Source organism: Podarcis tiliguerta, assembly GCF_965153285.1.
Source record: "Podarcis tiliguerta genome assembly, chromosome: 8".
Taxonomy (NCBI): Eukaryota; Metazoa; Chordata; class Lepidosauria; order Squamata; family Lacertidae; genus Podarcis; species Podarcis tiliguerta.
In genome coordinates this window covers 41,957,297-41,972,968 of record NC_139541.1, presented here as the reverse complement: position 1 = coordinate 41,972,968, position 15,672 = coordinate 41,957,297, and the positions used below count along the sequence as shown (strand labels likewise).

Below are 15,672 nucleotides of genomic sequence, written 5' to 3'. Positions count from 1 at the left end.
GTAGGGTTGCAGAATATGCTATTGAAACGGTATAAACTGAAATCTGAGAAGTATGAAGGCATTTTAGAAACTTGGTTAATTCTCCAGCCCATGCTTTTATTTAAGCATTTAGTGTTCTTATTTAATCATCTAGAATCAGGCCAAAGGCAGCAACTCCTATTGGACATGAAAATACAATCTACTCCCAAATTCTGCTTTAGCTTCCTTGCTGCATGAACCCTTTAGCTAAGAAGGCTCTGATTTAGAACATGGTGTATGCTCAAAAAATCAGAAAATCTTCTTCCTTACACACCTTTAGGATATAGAGTAGAATCCAAGCAGGATACGTTCATGTGAGGAAAGCAGTCTCTCCAAGACTCCACACACAATGATGGATCCAGTTAATGACAGTAACTGTTGATCCTACACTTGGTTTTGGGAATGCACCTAGCAGGAGGTCTCCCCTGGTGGCAGTACAGGAGTCTCAAGTTATCCTAGAACATTTGCCTCCCTATTATATTCACAAGTCTGCTAGCCACACCCCCTTCAAGAGAAGCAACCCTGGAGTGTGGGACAGATTTTGAAGTGTTCACAATAAAGGAGGTTAATTATTTCTAAGTACTGTAACATCAGGGCAAGTAATGGAAGCTACGTAGAAAGTGATAAATGAGGAGGCCTGTATATGTGCATTAATAGTAGTAGTAGTAGTAATAATAATAATAATAATAATAATTTGAACAATTGTAACCAACAGAATAAAAAGCGATAAAATATCAAACATTAAAAACTTCCCTAAACAGGGAAGTACAAAGACTTGCAATTAGCACCAGCTTTTCATGGACAGTGGCCTAACCAGTGTTGGGGGGGGGAAACAAGCAGATAATAAGCCAAGGAAAGTGGGGAGTGAAAGACACAAGTAGATCACATGATACCACCACTACACAGTAGCTGAAGCCATCCTACGCTTCCCTGTGTCTACTCCTGGAAAGATAGTTACAGTGCTAGCTAAGCAACCCACAGCTTGGCACACAACACAAGACATAAGGTCGGGTTAAGCATTACAGTAATTAAACTAAAGAATAGGGAGGGTCCTAGCAAAGCAGAGAATCCCTCCTGTGTTGTTTGTTATTTATGGGAATGGGTGCGATAAAACTGAAGATAAATATATCTATATCTTCAGCATGGCGATTGCATCCATCTTCCTTCTTTGAAATAGGACCCTTTAAAATTCTCTATACAGAGGTTGTTCTCTCATTATACAAAAAGAGAATAGTGGTCATGTTCCCTGATTAGGCACATCTGATCCATTGTAACCCGAAAAGCACAAGGACTTCAATACTGACTACTTCAGAATACATCAAGAGAGAACATGAAAATATAGACAAACACTCCTGTTAGAAAGTAAGAGCTGTACTTCAGTGGACAATAGAATTGTAGAGCTGGAAGGGACTCCAAGGGTCATCTACTCCAACCCCTGCAATGCAGGAATCACAGCTAAAGAATGCTCGTGTGGGTGGGTGGGTGTACACACACACATGTATAAATGCAACTGTGTGGGCCTACCTTTGCATCAGTACTGGCAGAAACACCAGGGTGCAGAACTCCAAATCATTTGGCACCCCAATATGTATCTGCAGAGGAGGCTGGGGATTTTTTGTGTGGCCCTGGGAACACATATTTTTATGGTTCTTTAAGGGAGGAAAGCAAACACAGGCTTTGGCTGTTTTGCAAAGTTTAAAGCCAATTTGAGCCTCCCTGAAATTATACAACACACTCTGGTCTACATTGAGGTTGTCTTCTGACTGGCTAGCCTAAAAGGGCTTCTTGGATTCCAAGATAGTTCATTTTAAAATTCCATTTTAATGCTGGGCTGTTTTAATTTGGCACACATTTTAGGAAATTAACATATGCAAGTGAACATTGTCTGCACTGGTGAGTTTTTGTGGCAGATTTAACAAGCTTAAGAACTATCTGAAATTGCAGGACTCCTGTTAAATAGAATGCTTGGATGTTTCCAGATGGGAATTTATTGTGGAATCGGTGCTACTCATGCACCCGAATTTACACAGCATGCACACAACATCATTATAAAATACTAGTCTCTACTTTTCCTTTTTACACATTTAATCCTGATTTTCCCCTATTGCTGATAAGTAAAAACAACCTGTTTCACATCAGCAGCCACTGCTGCTGCTGTGGAAGCGTGTTAGCACATTTTTGTGCTTTAGTTTGTCACATGTGTAGTGATGTTTTGGTGGGTGGTCTCTCATCACCACATCCTTTCTGACATTTACTCCTCTCACTTAGCACAAGCTAGCCCTTTTGTTTCTAGTGGTCCAAATGATATGAGTATTTCTACTGATTATTGCATATAGAAGGCATATCCAAAATGTAAACAACCTGGTTTGGAGGAAATGTCTCCACAAAGAACCTTGGAAACTTTAATTGCAGTACATTTGCTGGGCTTAACAAAAAAATAAATACAGCAATCTTGGGATCTCTGTATAACCCTTCAACAAAAGAAGAGGAAAATAAAGTGAAGGGCAGTCAGGGAAGAATATCTGATTATTTCAGGCCTTCCTGAAGCAATGTCAGTGAATTCTATATGCCAGGCATAGGCAAACTCAGCCCTCCAGATGTTTTTAGACTACAATTCCCATCATCCCTGACCACTGGTCCTGTTAGCTAAGGATGATGGGAGTTGTAGTCCCAAAACATCTGGGGGGCAGAGTTTGCCTATGCCTGAGTTATGCTGTTCCCCATGTCATTTAAATGGCAGGGATTCAATGGATTCAAACTATTAAAAAAACCACTACTGTAGTGGCGGGAATTCTGCAGTCTCTGGGCCTAATTAGGTCCACCAGGCCAAATTTGGCCACCACAACGTATTTGCTGGGCTAGGCTCACCTACCACTCATCTGATGTCATATGACATCATGCATCACACTGGTAAAGCTGCAGCTGAAAAGGAACAATCAGGAGCCTTTGAGGGCATTCTCAAATGTCCCGGTAACTGACAGGTGAGCAGAGCCACCCAACTGTCAATGTAGCCTAAAAAGGTTGGCCACTTTTGTATCTGTCCCACTGTGCAAAAGTGGTTTCCCCACTCCTGTCCAACGATCTCAAAGGCCTAAATCCAGTAGGTCACATATCCACCACACATCTCACAGTGCTTCCACTCATAGGAAATAGTCGTTTCCAGCAGTGGCTGCCCAATACATTTTTATGGGACAAATTTGCCCTGCACAACCCATAGGTGAGATGTAAGCAATTGGGGCAACCTATAGGTATCATTCACTCTCCTGCCTGCACTCTCACTAATTAATATGCATGTATCTACATATTTGGAATGATTTGGGTTATATGGACACACATGGAAATATAAACATGTAATGATGCAAACATGCCTGAGAGTTTTTGGTTTCTCAGAAGTAGGGATGGAAGAGAAATTTGATTCACTTTGCATTCAAAGATGAATCTACCTAATTTGCACTTTCTTAAATAACGTTTGACCCAAAGCACAACCATCCTTCAAAATTTACACTTCTTTGAACTTTGCAGTGCAGTTTTCCAGCCAAGTAATGCGCTGTGGGTAAAAGCCTCAGCGCCTAGGGCTTGCCGATCGAAAGGTCGGCGGTTCGAATCCCCGCGGCGGGGTGCGCTCCCGTTGCTCGGTCCCAGCGCCTGCCAACCTAGCAGTTCGAAAGCACTCCTGGGTGCAAGTAGATAAATAGGGACCGCTTACTAGTGGGAAGGTAAACGGCGTTCCGTGTGCGGCTCTGGCTCGCCAGAGCAGCGATGTCACGCTGGCCACGTGACCCGGAAGTGTCTGCGGACAGCAATGGCCCCCGGCCTCTTTGAGTGAGATGGGCGCACAACCCTAGAGTCTGTCAAGACTGGCCCGTACGGGCAGGGGTACCTTTACCTTTACCTTTAATGTGTGTAAAAATACGTATACTAGAATACAGCCTGCATTAAAATGCACATATTAGTGAAAATAACATAGAAAATGTACTATATTACAGAAAATTAAAAACATAAAAGAGCCCTGCAGGATCAGCTAGACCAGCATCCTTACAGTGGCTAACCAAATTGCCAATGGGAAACCTGCAAGCAGCATCCAAGTGCAAGAGCACTCTCCCCACCTGCAGTTTTCAGCAACTGGTATTCAGAAGCATTGCTGCCTCCAACCACGGAGGCAGAGCCTAGCCATTCTGGCTAGCAGCCATTGATAGCCTCATCCTCCATGACTTTGTCCAATCCTTTTTTCAAGCCATCCAAGTTGGCGGCCATCACTGCCTCCTATGGGAGCGAGTTCCATAGTTTAATTGTGTACTGTATTTTGATTTGGAAAAATGTGTGTATTAGGGAAATCTGCATAAAATTGTTTATATTAAAATAAATTTATACTAAAATGAATTTTCATGAGAACTTTAAAAAATAGATATTACAAACTGATGTACCAATGTGAAGAACTGAAAAGATTAAGAAATGGAGGAAACTCAAAATATTCAGCTTCGCCCATTCATACTTAGAGGTACATGGTCCTGTTTCAAAAGACATTGAGACAAAGAACATCAGGAATGCCTATGATGGCTCAAATAAAGGGTCCGTGTAGCCTAGCATTTCCAGTGCCCTTGAGAAGCCCTATAGAATTAAGTAATCCCCTGTTGCTTGCTCCCAGCATCTCAGAGTCATTAGGTATACCCAGGGCTGGCATCACTGAGCAACAGCCAAAGCCCACAACCCAGCAGGAAGACCAGTGCTAACTTCCAGAGCACTCTGCTCTCACTCCTTCTCCTTGTTGCTGTTGTCTGTTTACCTAACCCCCTCCAAGCATGCAAGCAGTAAAAAGACATTGAAGTAGAGGACAGACTGCAATGGCAAGGGGTTGGACCAGATTAATTTTAAGGTCCCTTCCACCTCTCTGATTCCAACATCAGAGATTCCAACATGAGAAAAGCAGCAGCCTCCACTTGTCTTGCCCTTTTTGGGGGTGGGGGAGTGGTATGAATTTAGGCCAGAGGGAGAACACCAAGTGAATCTGAAACAGTGATAATGGCAATGGAGGAAGCCCTGAGGACTTCTTGCCCACCCCAAATCTGTTGTTAACACTGGATATGATGCCTCTAAAATATGGAGGTCCCATTGAGCTGCTAGGATGAATAATTTTTCATAGATCTATCCTCCATTAATTTGACCAAACTTTTTAAAAGACATCTGTGCTAGATGTCATTCAGCATCTCCTGGGGTCACAAATTCCATACATTAAGCTAGTGTTTTATGAAGTGTACTTTCTTTGATCAGTCCTGAAATTATGGTGCCATCTCAACTTAACTGAATGGTCCTGGGTTCAAGTCTCAGTTGTTGCTTCTAGTATTGGGAGTAAGAGACCATAGGCAATAAATAGCTAAACTCCCCCCACTCCTTCAGCGTAATCTGGGGGTGAGAGCCTGATTTAAAAGAAGTTCCTAGTCAGATGTAGGAAATGTTGTCCGCAGCACCAAGATAAGTGGTCAGGCATCTCATACATTTGTGTGAATGTACAAACACATCTTTATTATATAACAGTAGCATTATAGAGTAGCAAAAGCTATATGCCAAAACATCTTTGGTTCCAATCTTAGCCATGCAAATCCATTGGATTGACTTAGACAAGTCACAAGTTCTCAGCTTCATGCAACCCAATGCCATCTTCAAACAATGTGGGGATTAATATTAATACCATGGGTCTGCCTTACAGGACTATTGCAAGCATGTCTAGGTTAATGTATGAGAAGCAGTTTTAGTATTCAATGAGAATATCCGGGGTGGCTAAATCAGGGAGCAGGAGGCAGGCAGGAAAGGGTCCCTTCTCTATTCTTGCAGAAAGTACTGTTATGAGAGTAGTTAAAATAGGAGAGGCTCTTTGGTGTGCTTTTTCTGAACCCATTTCTCCCATCACTTCTGGGATGGAAGAAACCTGTGGCCTTCAGGCACTGAAGTGATCATGGGAGTCAATTCATTGCAATGAAACAAGAAAGTATTGTGTATTAGTTAGCATGTCAGACCAAGACCCGAGAGACCAGGGTTTAAATCCCCACTTAGCCATAAAGCATGACACTGGGCCAATCACCAACTCTCAGTCTAACCTACCTCACAGGGTTGTTGTGAGTATAAATCATGGAGGAGAACTACATGCACTTCCTTGGGCTCCTTGGAGGAAAGGTAAGTTATAAATGTAATAATATCATGCAGGGCCTCACTTGCCAAAGTGAACAGAGGGACCTGTAAATGCAGCAGGGCTAACTTACCACATTTTGAAGCAAGTGAAGTAATACAAATTTTAAACTAAAAAGGAAGGCCCACATTTAAGTCCAGGGTTTAATTAAATGACTGCACTACTGCCTTCACCCTCCTCCTGCAATTTCTTGTGGGTGTCCAATTGAATAAATACTAATTATCAGACAGAGAGTTCACAATTCACTATTCATCACTGCTTGGTTCAACCCACATTTTGAACTTTTCCAAGTATGTGGTAACCATACACAAACACACTTTGGGTACGCTTCACCCTAAAAAAAAAAAGTAGTGGTGGAAAACAGCCCTCAGCCCCAGTGCCTCAAGGCAACAAGCGATGAAGAAACATGTGTTACCTTTGCAGGGACGCCAAACTCCACTCTCCATCTTACATCTTCCGAGGCATCACTTGCATTGCTATATTCATAATCTGGATTCACATATCACTCAAATAATGTATTTCTCTTTCTCTCTCACACACCCCTCTGTTAAACACAGATTTCTAGTTCTCTAAAATATATAGCTTGGGCTGCACCACAAAGTTTTTGTTTTTTGTTTTTACTCTCAGCTGTAGTCAAAGGGTTAATTTATAATTCAATAATGGACCATTTTCTGCTAAAAAGACATCTCGTGGTACAAGCCTTCCCTTCCCTTATTCTCCTTCACCTGGGAAAACATACCAGGTCAATGCCCAAAATGTTCGAAGAGCAAAGGCCTTACTTAGCTGTTTATATATTCTAAGGATCTAGTGACATAATCCATGCTAACAATTCCAAAAAAAATCCACATTTTTTCAGAAAGAGACAGTAGATTGTCCATGCAGCAGTATAAGTTTGTTCTTCCATAAATGTTTGAATAAACATAGCACTCAAAAGTGAGTGAGTGCATGCAGATGGTTGCCACAGAATCCAGATTGCAGTTTTTCCTAGAGTGGGCAGTGCTACAATTTCCCCTACCTTGCAAAACCCAAGAAATAAACACAAGCAGCCAAGATCTGCTTCCAGACCCCCAAATGCTGCATATCCTCATATATAAACAACCTTGTCCTCTACGCAGCAGTGGCCAGTGCCCAGCTGACAAGCGCATAATCAAACAGCTGCTGTTCTACTCATTTCATCTTCCAGGGCTGCAATAAACACCCGTAAGGCATTTGCCCATCTCTCTCTCTCTCTCTCTCTCTCTCTCTCTCTCTTCCTCTCTCTCCACACACAGACACACACACACACACACACACGCCTTGTGCATCTCCAAAAGCAATTAGAGATTTAAAAAAGCAAGAGGAGTCTTACATTTGGCTTGCTGGGGGGCTGCCTGTTCCTGCGGTTGGGCCTGGGCCTGTCTCGAGTATAATGCTCCAATTTCTCTCCTGCAGTCGGCAGGTCCATAAGGGATTGTGCGGATGCAGGCTCTGTGCAAGGAAGCAGCCTGCTCCCAGCTTCAGCATCCTTTGTGGAGGCAGGGCGTGACTTCACGGAGGCACGGCTGAGTGACAGCTCAGCCTGGGGAGCCCCAATCTTGTTATCTTCTGCCTCTACCTTAAAATCGAGTTCCGATAGACCTGAAAGAGAGAAGTCGGAGGAGGTGGGGGGAGGGGGGGAGGGGGAGGAATCCTTGGAGTTGCCAGGCGGACAGCAGGCTGCCACTATGCAGCACAGCAACGTCTCCTGTCACACAGGCAGATTTGTTACATATCAGGCGACTAAACTGACAAGGCAGACTTGGCTACTGCTAATGGGCTCGGGGCTTTGTGCACCAATGGGAAAAGCCTGCCTTGCCTCAGGAAGGATGAGGAGGAGCAGCTAGTGCATCCCCTGGCTGAGACTGATTTCCTGGCTAGCTCACGCTTTGAGGAATAGAAGCTGGAGCAGCTACAGATTTATTTGCTTTTCCAAAGACAAATAGGAGTGGGTGGTTCTGTACAAAGCCAGGTCGTGTCTCCTCTCCCCCACCCCCTTTTCTTTTCATTTTGAGTGAAGCAAGGATTCCCACTTTTCAGAGGTTACCAAAGTCCCCTTTGCAAACAACCTAAGCCAACTGTGCTGTGACTTCCTGAAGCAAGCCAGCCACCCACTCGCATGTGAAAAGGAGACAACCCCAGTACAGTGGTACCTCAGGTTAAGTACTTAATTCGTTCCAGAGGTCTGTACTTAACCTGAAACTGTTCTTAACCTGAAGCACCACTTTAGCTAATGGGGCCTCCTGCTGCCGCCGCGCCGCCGAAGCACAATTTCTGTTCTTATCCTGAAGCAAAGTTCTTAACCTGAAGCACTATTTCTGGGTTAGCGGAGTCTGTAACCTGAAGCATATGTAACCTGAAGCGTATGTAATCCGAGGTACCACTGTATTTCCAAGCTTCTGTGTTGTCCCATATTCCTGCTCCCCCACTTACCCATTATTGCTGCTGCTATCCAGCAACTGGACACATGATGAAATCCACATTTCTCCTGTCGTCCTTCTTGCTGCCCCCTCTGCAACAGTCACCAGACTACATTTGCCTTGCTGCCACCCACACCTCGTAGGGCCTTAGCAAGCTGCCTTATACCTACCCAGGTTTGACTATTTGTCCATCTAGCCTAGAATTGTCTACTGTAACTGGCAATGGCTCTCCAGGGCTTCAGACTGGTCTTTTGCAATAGGTTTTTAAACCGGAGATGCCAGGAATTGAACCTGGTGGTGGCATTATTATTATTATTATTATTATTATTATTAAAAAATGTACACCACCCTTCATCCGAAGATCCCAGAGCAGTTCACAATAGAAAAATGCAAAGTATGGAATCTACCAATTGGCTGAAGGAGGAGAAGGAAAGCACATGCAAGACCTATATATCTTAAGGAGAGAGAGGGGATTCTGGCCATCTAAAATTTAAGAGCGCTGGTGACTTTCCATCATTTATTCCAAACATAAGATGTGGGAACCACTCCTGTACAAAGATCAACCATTTTAGGCTGGGTTGTTCAATGCTACAACCAGAGTATAAAGTTGTGACAGGCAGAGCCACTCTAAGACATTTTGCTGCTTGAGGCAAAGGACAAGATGGTGTTTCCCATGACATGGATGAAAGCCAACTGGAGTGGCAGTCAAATCTAGCTTCCACAAGAATGACCAGACATCATCCTCCACTGTAACCAAGGGCAGCAGGGTAGCTCAGAGATGGGAGTGAGGGAGCACATGCTATGTGGTGCACACACAGCTCTGCCATCCAATATCTCACCACCATTCCTTCAGTACTTTGCTGCCTACTCCCCAGCCCCACTGGAGGTTGCTGCCCCACTTTGCCTAATGGTAAGTCTGGCTCTGGTGATAGGAAAGCAATCTTCCATGGAGACATGCCAATGTATAAACTTGCCCTGAAACTGAAGTATACAGGAATTACGGTAAGTCACTTGGGCCAAAATCAAGACGTACTTGGTCATGCTAAAGCCCCAATGAAATCAACAGGATGAGTTTGTTGTGCCTAATGTATATCCATTAATTTCAATGAGTTTTTAGTGCTGCAATCCTAGACACAGAAGCAAGGCCTATTGTATTCATGGGGGCTTACTTCCATCTTAGTGGAGTTAGAGTTACTGCCTAATCATCTCTGAGATTTAGGTCATTATGCATTTGGGGCATTTCACACAAAGGTTGCCACCAATTGCGTACCAAACAGGGGCCAAAGCCACTCTCAACTCTCCATTGAGTGTCCATATATGATTGTATGTGTTTTCAAACTCATGCTTGTCACATAAATACTTACAAAAAATAAAACCCTTTGGCATTCACCTAAACTGTTTCCCAGCTAAGTGGATTTTAGAAAAGGCTCTCATTCATACCAATACATATAATAAGATTTACCATTTAGTCCAAGAGTTGGGAGAATGCTTGTGGAACAGCTGTGCTTCCATTGGGCAGCCATCTTGTACTGTGAAGAAAGGAAACGATACTTTAAAAACCTACTGTACTGTTGCACTGGCTGCCAGTATGCTACCAGGCCAGGTTTAAGGTCTTGCTGATGGTATATAAAATCCCAAACAACTTAGAAACAGCCTATTTGAGTGACAGTCTTATTCTCTATGTACCTGCCCTGTCACTGTAGCCTGCTTTTAAAATATTTTTTTATTAAGGATTTTCTTGGTTTACAAAAGTACATGCATTGTCTCTTTTCAGGTCATAGAATCGTTTCTACTGACCAGTTACATTCAGTGTGAGACACTGTTGTACAGGCTGGGGGAAAAGAGAAGGGGAGGGGGGGAGAGGAGGTGGGGTGGTAAACTTACATTATTTTGCTTAGTGGGGGGAGCTTTGTGTCAGTGTCACTTGGGTAGGGTTTTTTTCTGTTCATTTATTATATTTCCTTGGTAATGAGTGACGTTGGGGGGACACTGCAGTCTTCTTAAGAAGCACATTTTACCCTGTTACATATTCCTGAGGTCTGATCCATGAACCCCTGCAGCTAGGCCCTTTGCACTCACTTTGTGGAATTCCTACCCTCTGGCCATCTAAGAAGAGCTTACAGTGCATACAGTGATAGATGCTTGCTTAAACTTTCTTACACACACAAGCTTACTCTGTAGAGCAGGGGTCAGCAACCTTTTTCAGCCATGGGCTGGTCCACCGTCGCTCAGACCTTGTGGTGGGCTGGACTATATATATATTTTTTTGGGGGGGGGATGAACAAATTCCTATGCCCCACAAATAACCCAGAGATGCATTTTAAATAAAAGGACACATTCTACTTATGTAAAAACATGCAGATTCCCAGACCATCCGTGGGCCGGATTGAGAAGGCAATTGGGCCACATCTGGCTCCCGGGCCTTAGGTTGCCTACCCCTGCTGTAGAGTGACCCAGCCATGTTATAGATACTTCTGAAGATACTTTATCATTTTCTTGTTTTTTATTTTGTGTCTATTTTAAATCTTAAAAGGTATGGTATTTTATATGTTGAGTGGTACAGAAATTCCTACAAATCAAACAAACAAACAAACAAACAAACAAACAAAGGAGTTTGAGGATAAAAATGCAGAGTGGGTCAAACTGTACATTGTGTTAAATGCATGGTGTACAACTAGATCTTTCCCCCCTCTTTCAAATGTAATGCTAAATGTTGGAACCCTTGATTTTCTTTTCTTTCCAGAGTTTATTTATGTTCAAAAGAATACAAATTTAAAGAAAAGCTATAAAACATGGAATTACTGGATATATCTCTTATACTAGTTGAGGTTCTCAGGCTCCTCCCCAGCTGTGATCCTGATGAAAATCCAACCTGCCAACAGTACTCCAGTTACTTGTGTGTATGTGTATGTGAAGCTTCTGTCGGCACCAAGAGCTTTTTTCCTAAGGCTACTGCAGCACGAGGGGGATTTTAATCAGAAGCCCCTCCCTGTGCTCATGGGGGGGGGGGTCCATCCACACTAAATATTACATTTTCAAAAACCCAGACATAATTACACACTATACACAGCATTACATGTAGTTTGACCCTAATTTGATGGAGTAGTGTCACCACAAGGCAGGGACTTTTGAGAAAGGGGAGAATGCCTGGCTGCTGTGGGGGGACTATGGCTTCTGTTCAGAGATATCTTAAACTTTTTTAAATGGATTTGATGATAACCCACTTCTTTTTACTGTATATTTATATTAGGGTAGTGCTGCTGATATGATCCACCTTAGATCAGGCCACGATACAGGTCTAGGCCTCAACCTACTAAATGAAGATTAGTGAAATGACAAACTTATTACAAGTTTATCTCTGTTTCATACCACTTTCATTGCTGTGGCTTTTCTCAAAAATTGCTAAAAGCTGTGCTTTGACAAGACTTCTCTGCTAAAATGAGATCACCACCTTCCCTCAAAGAAATACAATTCCCAGGATTCACTGGGGACAGGGAATGACTATTAGATCATTTTAATTCTGTGACGCAGATATGCTCATAGCAGTCTCCCAAAGCAGAGATGAATATTAATTTGAAGCTTGAAGCTTTGCAGCTATATCAGAAGGTGGTGAGTACATCTCTAAAATCCCAGAAGGAAAACATACATAGCAAGGTCTAGTGACACAATTTGGCTATCGAACCAAGCTGCTATGCGTAATTTTGCAAATGTCTACAACAGATCAGGAGTGATTCCCACCACTGCTTTCAAAAGACTTGTCAGATGAAGGCATTTTCACAGCAAAGATGTCACTATGCCTAGCACTGTAAAGTAGCACATAAATTTCAAAGGCATCTCAGATAAGCAGCTTGGGGTATAAATTCAGTTATCCCTTCCACTGGTGGATACAAGTGACATTTGTCTGGGTTGATGGGCTTGCAGAGCCCTCTCCAAGTACCAGTTGCTGGGGAATATCAGTGGGAGAAAGCTATTGCTCTCAGATTTCATGTCTCTCTTTTGGGTTTCCCAGAAGCATCTGGCCAGCAACACTGGGAAATAGGATGCTGGACTAAACAGGTTTTTTCTCTGACCCAGCAGGGCTACCTTTCAAGTTATCGAACAGGTATGTACATACTGCTGCTGTTGCCACCTTTGGCCACTCCCCTACTGCTGTTTTGGGGAGAAAGAATAACTGCAGGATTCACTCCCCAGCTACACTGGGACATATACCGTAGGTAAAATCAGGAGAGACACAGATGCAACGTGAAGGGATGGCTTTCAGATCGTGTGCAGAGCATTTAAATAACTAGGTTGATCCCAATTAAAAATTACTGTGAGGCTCATGCTAGCATAATAATGAATGCACTGAGGGCTGGAAAATGCATACCTCCTCCTTTTGGAAGTCCTTCTCAACAACATCCCACAGGCTTCTGTGCCCCTGTTGGAAAGTGTTCCAGTCTGCAGCATTCGTCACCTGTGGCTCCTGGGCTAGTTTTGAGAGGTGTTTTGCCTGAAATGGTTTAAGTAGGTTCAAAAAGTGACTCAGACAGTATACTAGACAGGTGGCATGGGAAAATGGTGGTTTTGTTCCAGTGAATCACTGTCTTTAACTGTCTTTTCCATCTCTTTAAGAATCTGAGAATTTGAGATGCAGTAGCCAGAACTTGACAAGTGTGGTCACATATACCATGTGTTTGTTCTTCTTTCAACCTTTTATATAGCAAGCTTCCTTGGTGGAAAAGTTGAATAATATTTTAAACAGATAAAAGGGCTGTGTTTGAGAGAGAGAGAGAGAGAGAGGTAGGTAGAGACAAAATGACATTCAAACCTACATTAACACTAAGGAGAGCAAAGCAAGGAAAGTAATTGCAGCATACAGAACTCCTATCTGGGTCAGTCTTGCCTTTGCACATTGACCGGAATCCTGTCTGGCACTCACCAGCTTGCCTTGAACGGTGGCTAACTCCTCCAAAATTTTATCAGCAATACCATTGACCATGGCCTCAGTGACTGACTGTTGGATATCCCTATCAAAAAAGGGACAAAGCAGGGCAATTAGCACAGAAAAGCACAAAGGAGAACTCCACTGTGTAGTAAGACTTTGGCACCAATAACTTGGGTTAGGATTTGGAAAATAAGGAGGCTGAGAAGTGAGATAAAGTAACTGCTAAGGCTCCCATGACCATCAGATGTTGGGTAAAGGTCCAGAAATGGGTGGGAGAAGAAGATTTCTCCCCACTCTGACACCTGGGGTATGTGTATTTTATGATGTAGCCTGTAGTCTGAACTGTTAATTTGTTTTAACTGTACTGTACTGTACTTTTTTCATTGCTGTACCCTGCCCTGGGATCTCAGAGTAAAGGGCATGTAAGATACCTAATAAATAATAACAATAATTGATATATGGCTCCTGCTCTTGGGGAATGTGGCTATGGCCACAGGCTTAGGTATCTTTAAAATACTATCAGAAAATATATATATATATGGATCAGTGCCCACTAGTCATCAGGGTTAAATGGAGCCTCCAAGTTTAGAGACAGGATGTACCTAGATTTCAGTTGCTTGGGATCTGTTAGTGAGTGAGGAGTGACACAGCAAGACACTTCTTACATTCTCCATGAAGAAGTCTGGAAAACATTTTTTATAAATTCTTTTATCTTTGAAAAATGAAAGAAGACATGCATCTAGAATGTGGTCCTATACTGCATGCCACAAAAATGTGAAAATTGATTAAAGTTGATTGGAATGTTATACAAATTTTAGAAGCAGAGGACAAAAAATAACCTTTTTAAAGCATCTTGGGGATTTTTATCTGGTGAGGTGCTGAGAATTCTCTGTAAAGCTACCCCCTCACAGAACTACAAATCCCAGAATTCCCTAGGAAAGGGGAATGTCTGTTTCATCAGTTTAACTCTGTGGTGTGACTATGCCCTAGGAGCCTAGACAGCTGTCAGAGAGATGAATCTGCATAGCAGAGAGTGACATGTAGAGGACATAAGATGCTGGCTTCTGCCTGAGCCATGGAAGCAGTTCTGCAGACTCATATACCAGACAAGAGGCTCAAGATTCTTACAGATATGAGGTTAAGCTGCCAATGGAGAACAGTACTTGTATGAAAAATAAAAAGGACAGTTCAAAGAGGCCCCCATCTATCCCAAATGTGTCTCTACTGAAAAGCTATATGCCAGGAAGCAGAAATCTCAAGGAGAAACACAGCCAGCAGGCAAAACCTTTCTCTTTCTACTTCAGCGTTTAATGCTGAAGATTGAGTAGATGCTTCCAACCCAAACAGGCACTCTGGTGTGGCTTGAAGAGAAAGGTTAGTCCTGTCACCCACGTGAGCCTGCTGTACATCTCAGTCAAAAGCTGGTCAAGGAGCATCTTCTTTGGCACGCTGGAGATCAGGTGGTCCTGAAAGTCATTTTTCTGCATGAGTTTGGGGCACAAACTCTGAGTGGCAACCAATGAGGCATGCATGATGGTCTATGAAGAAAGTACAAGCAAGAGATAAATGTGGCATGAAGAGTCATCAAAACCTGATGTTTTATTACTTTCTACTTGGGAGCATGTGTGGGGAAGCCATTCACTGCAAGAGGTTCCAGGTCACCTTCCTCTAGTCTAAGGCTTTATATGTATATTTACAATATTTTTGGTGTTATTAATAAACAATGGAAATTAGGCATTTACACACATTTGCAAATCAAATCAAATACCTTTATTGGTATCACAGTATAAAATATTTCAAGTCACTAGGGTAGTTAAAAGGACAAGGGTGAAGCTGTTGAAGGTAATAAGGTCACACTGTGATTGTGTGCACTTAGATATTCTGCTTCACCCTGTCTATTCCCCAAAAGGATGGTTCATTGGGAACCCATTCTAGTAAAATTGTGGCTAAAAAAGGAAGCTACTAAGGCAGTGATATCTTTGTCCTGATCTGCCAGGAGAAACTTTATTTGACTTCTTCTTGGATTTATAGGCCAGAGGTCCAACATTTTGATTTTGTCATATCTGCATATCTTCTGATGGACATAAAAGGTGCAAAGGTATGTTCACAGAACC

General features: G+C 42.7%; 1 protein-coding gene across 4 annotated transcripts in view; it reads right to left on the bottom strand.

Moving 5' to 3' along the window:
• The window catches only part of CARMIL2 (capping protein regulator and myosin 1 linker 2), a 69,118-nt gene that overhangs the window by 11,986 nt on the left and 41,460 nt on the right, over positions 1–15,672 (bottom strand). For all 4 annotated transcript variants that reach the window (XM_083452411.1, XM_083452410.1, XM_083452413.1 and 1 more), the window contains 5 exons: positions 14,951–15,096; positions 13,553–13,640; positions 13,001–13,123; positions 10,097–10,163; positions 7,548–7,816 (listed from right to left, as the gene is read on the bottom strand). In XM_083452411.1, the coding sequence (XP_083308537.1) occupies positions 7,548–7,816; positions 10,097–10,163; positions 13,001–13,123; positions 13,553–13,640; positions 14,951–15,096 (693 nt within the window). The remainder of the gene's footprint in view (positions 1–7,547; positions 7,817–10,096; positions 10,164–13,000; positions 13,124–13,552; positions 13,641–14,950; positions 15,097–15,672) is intronic.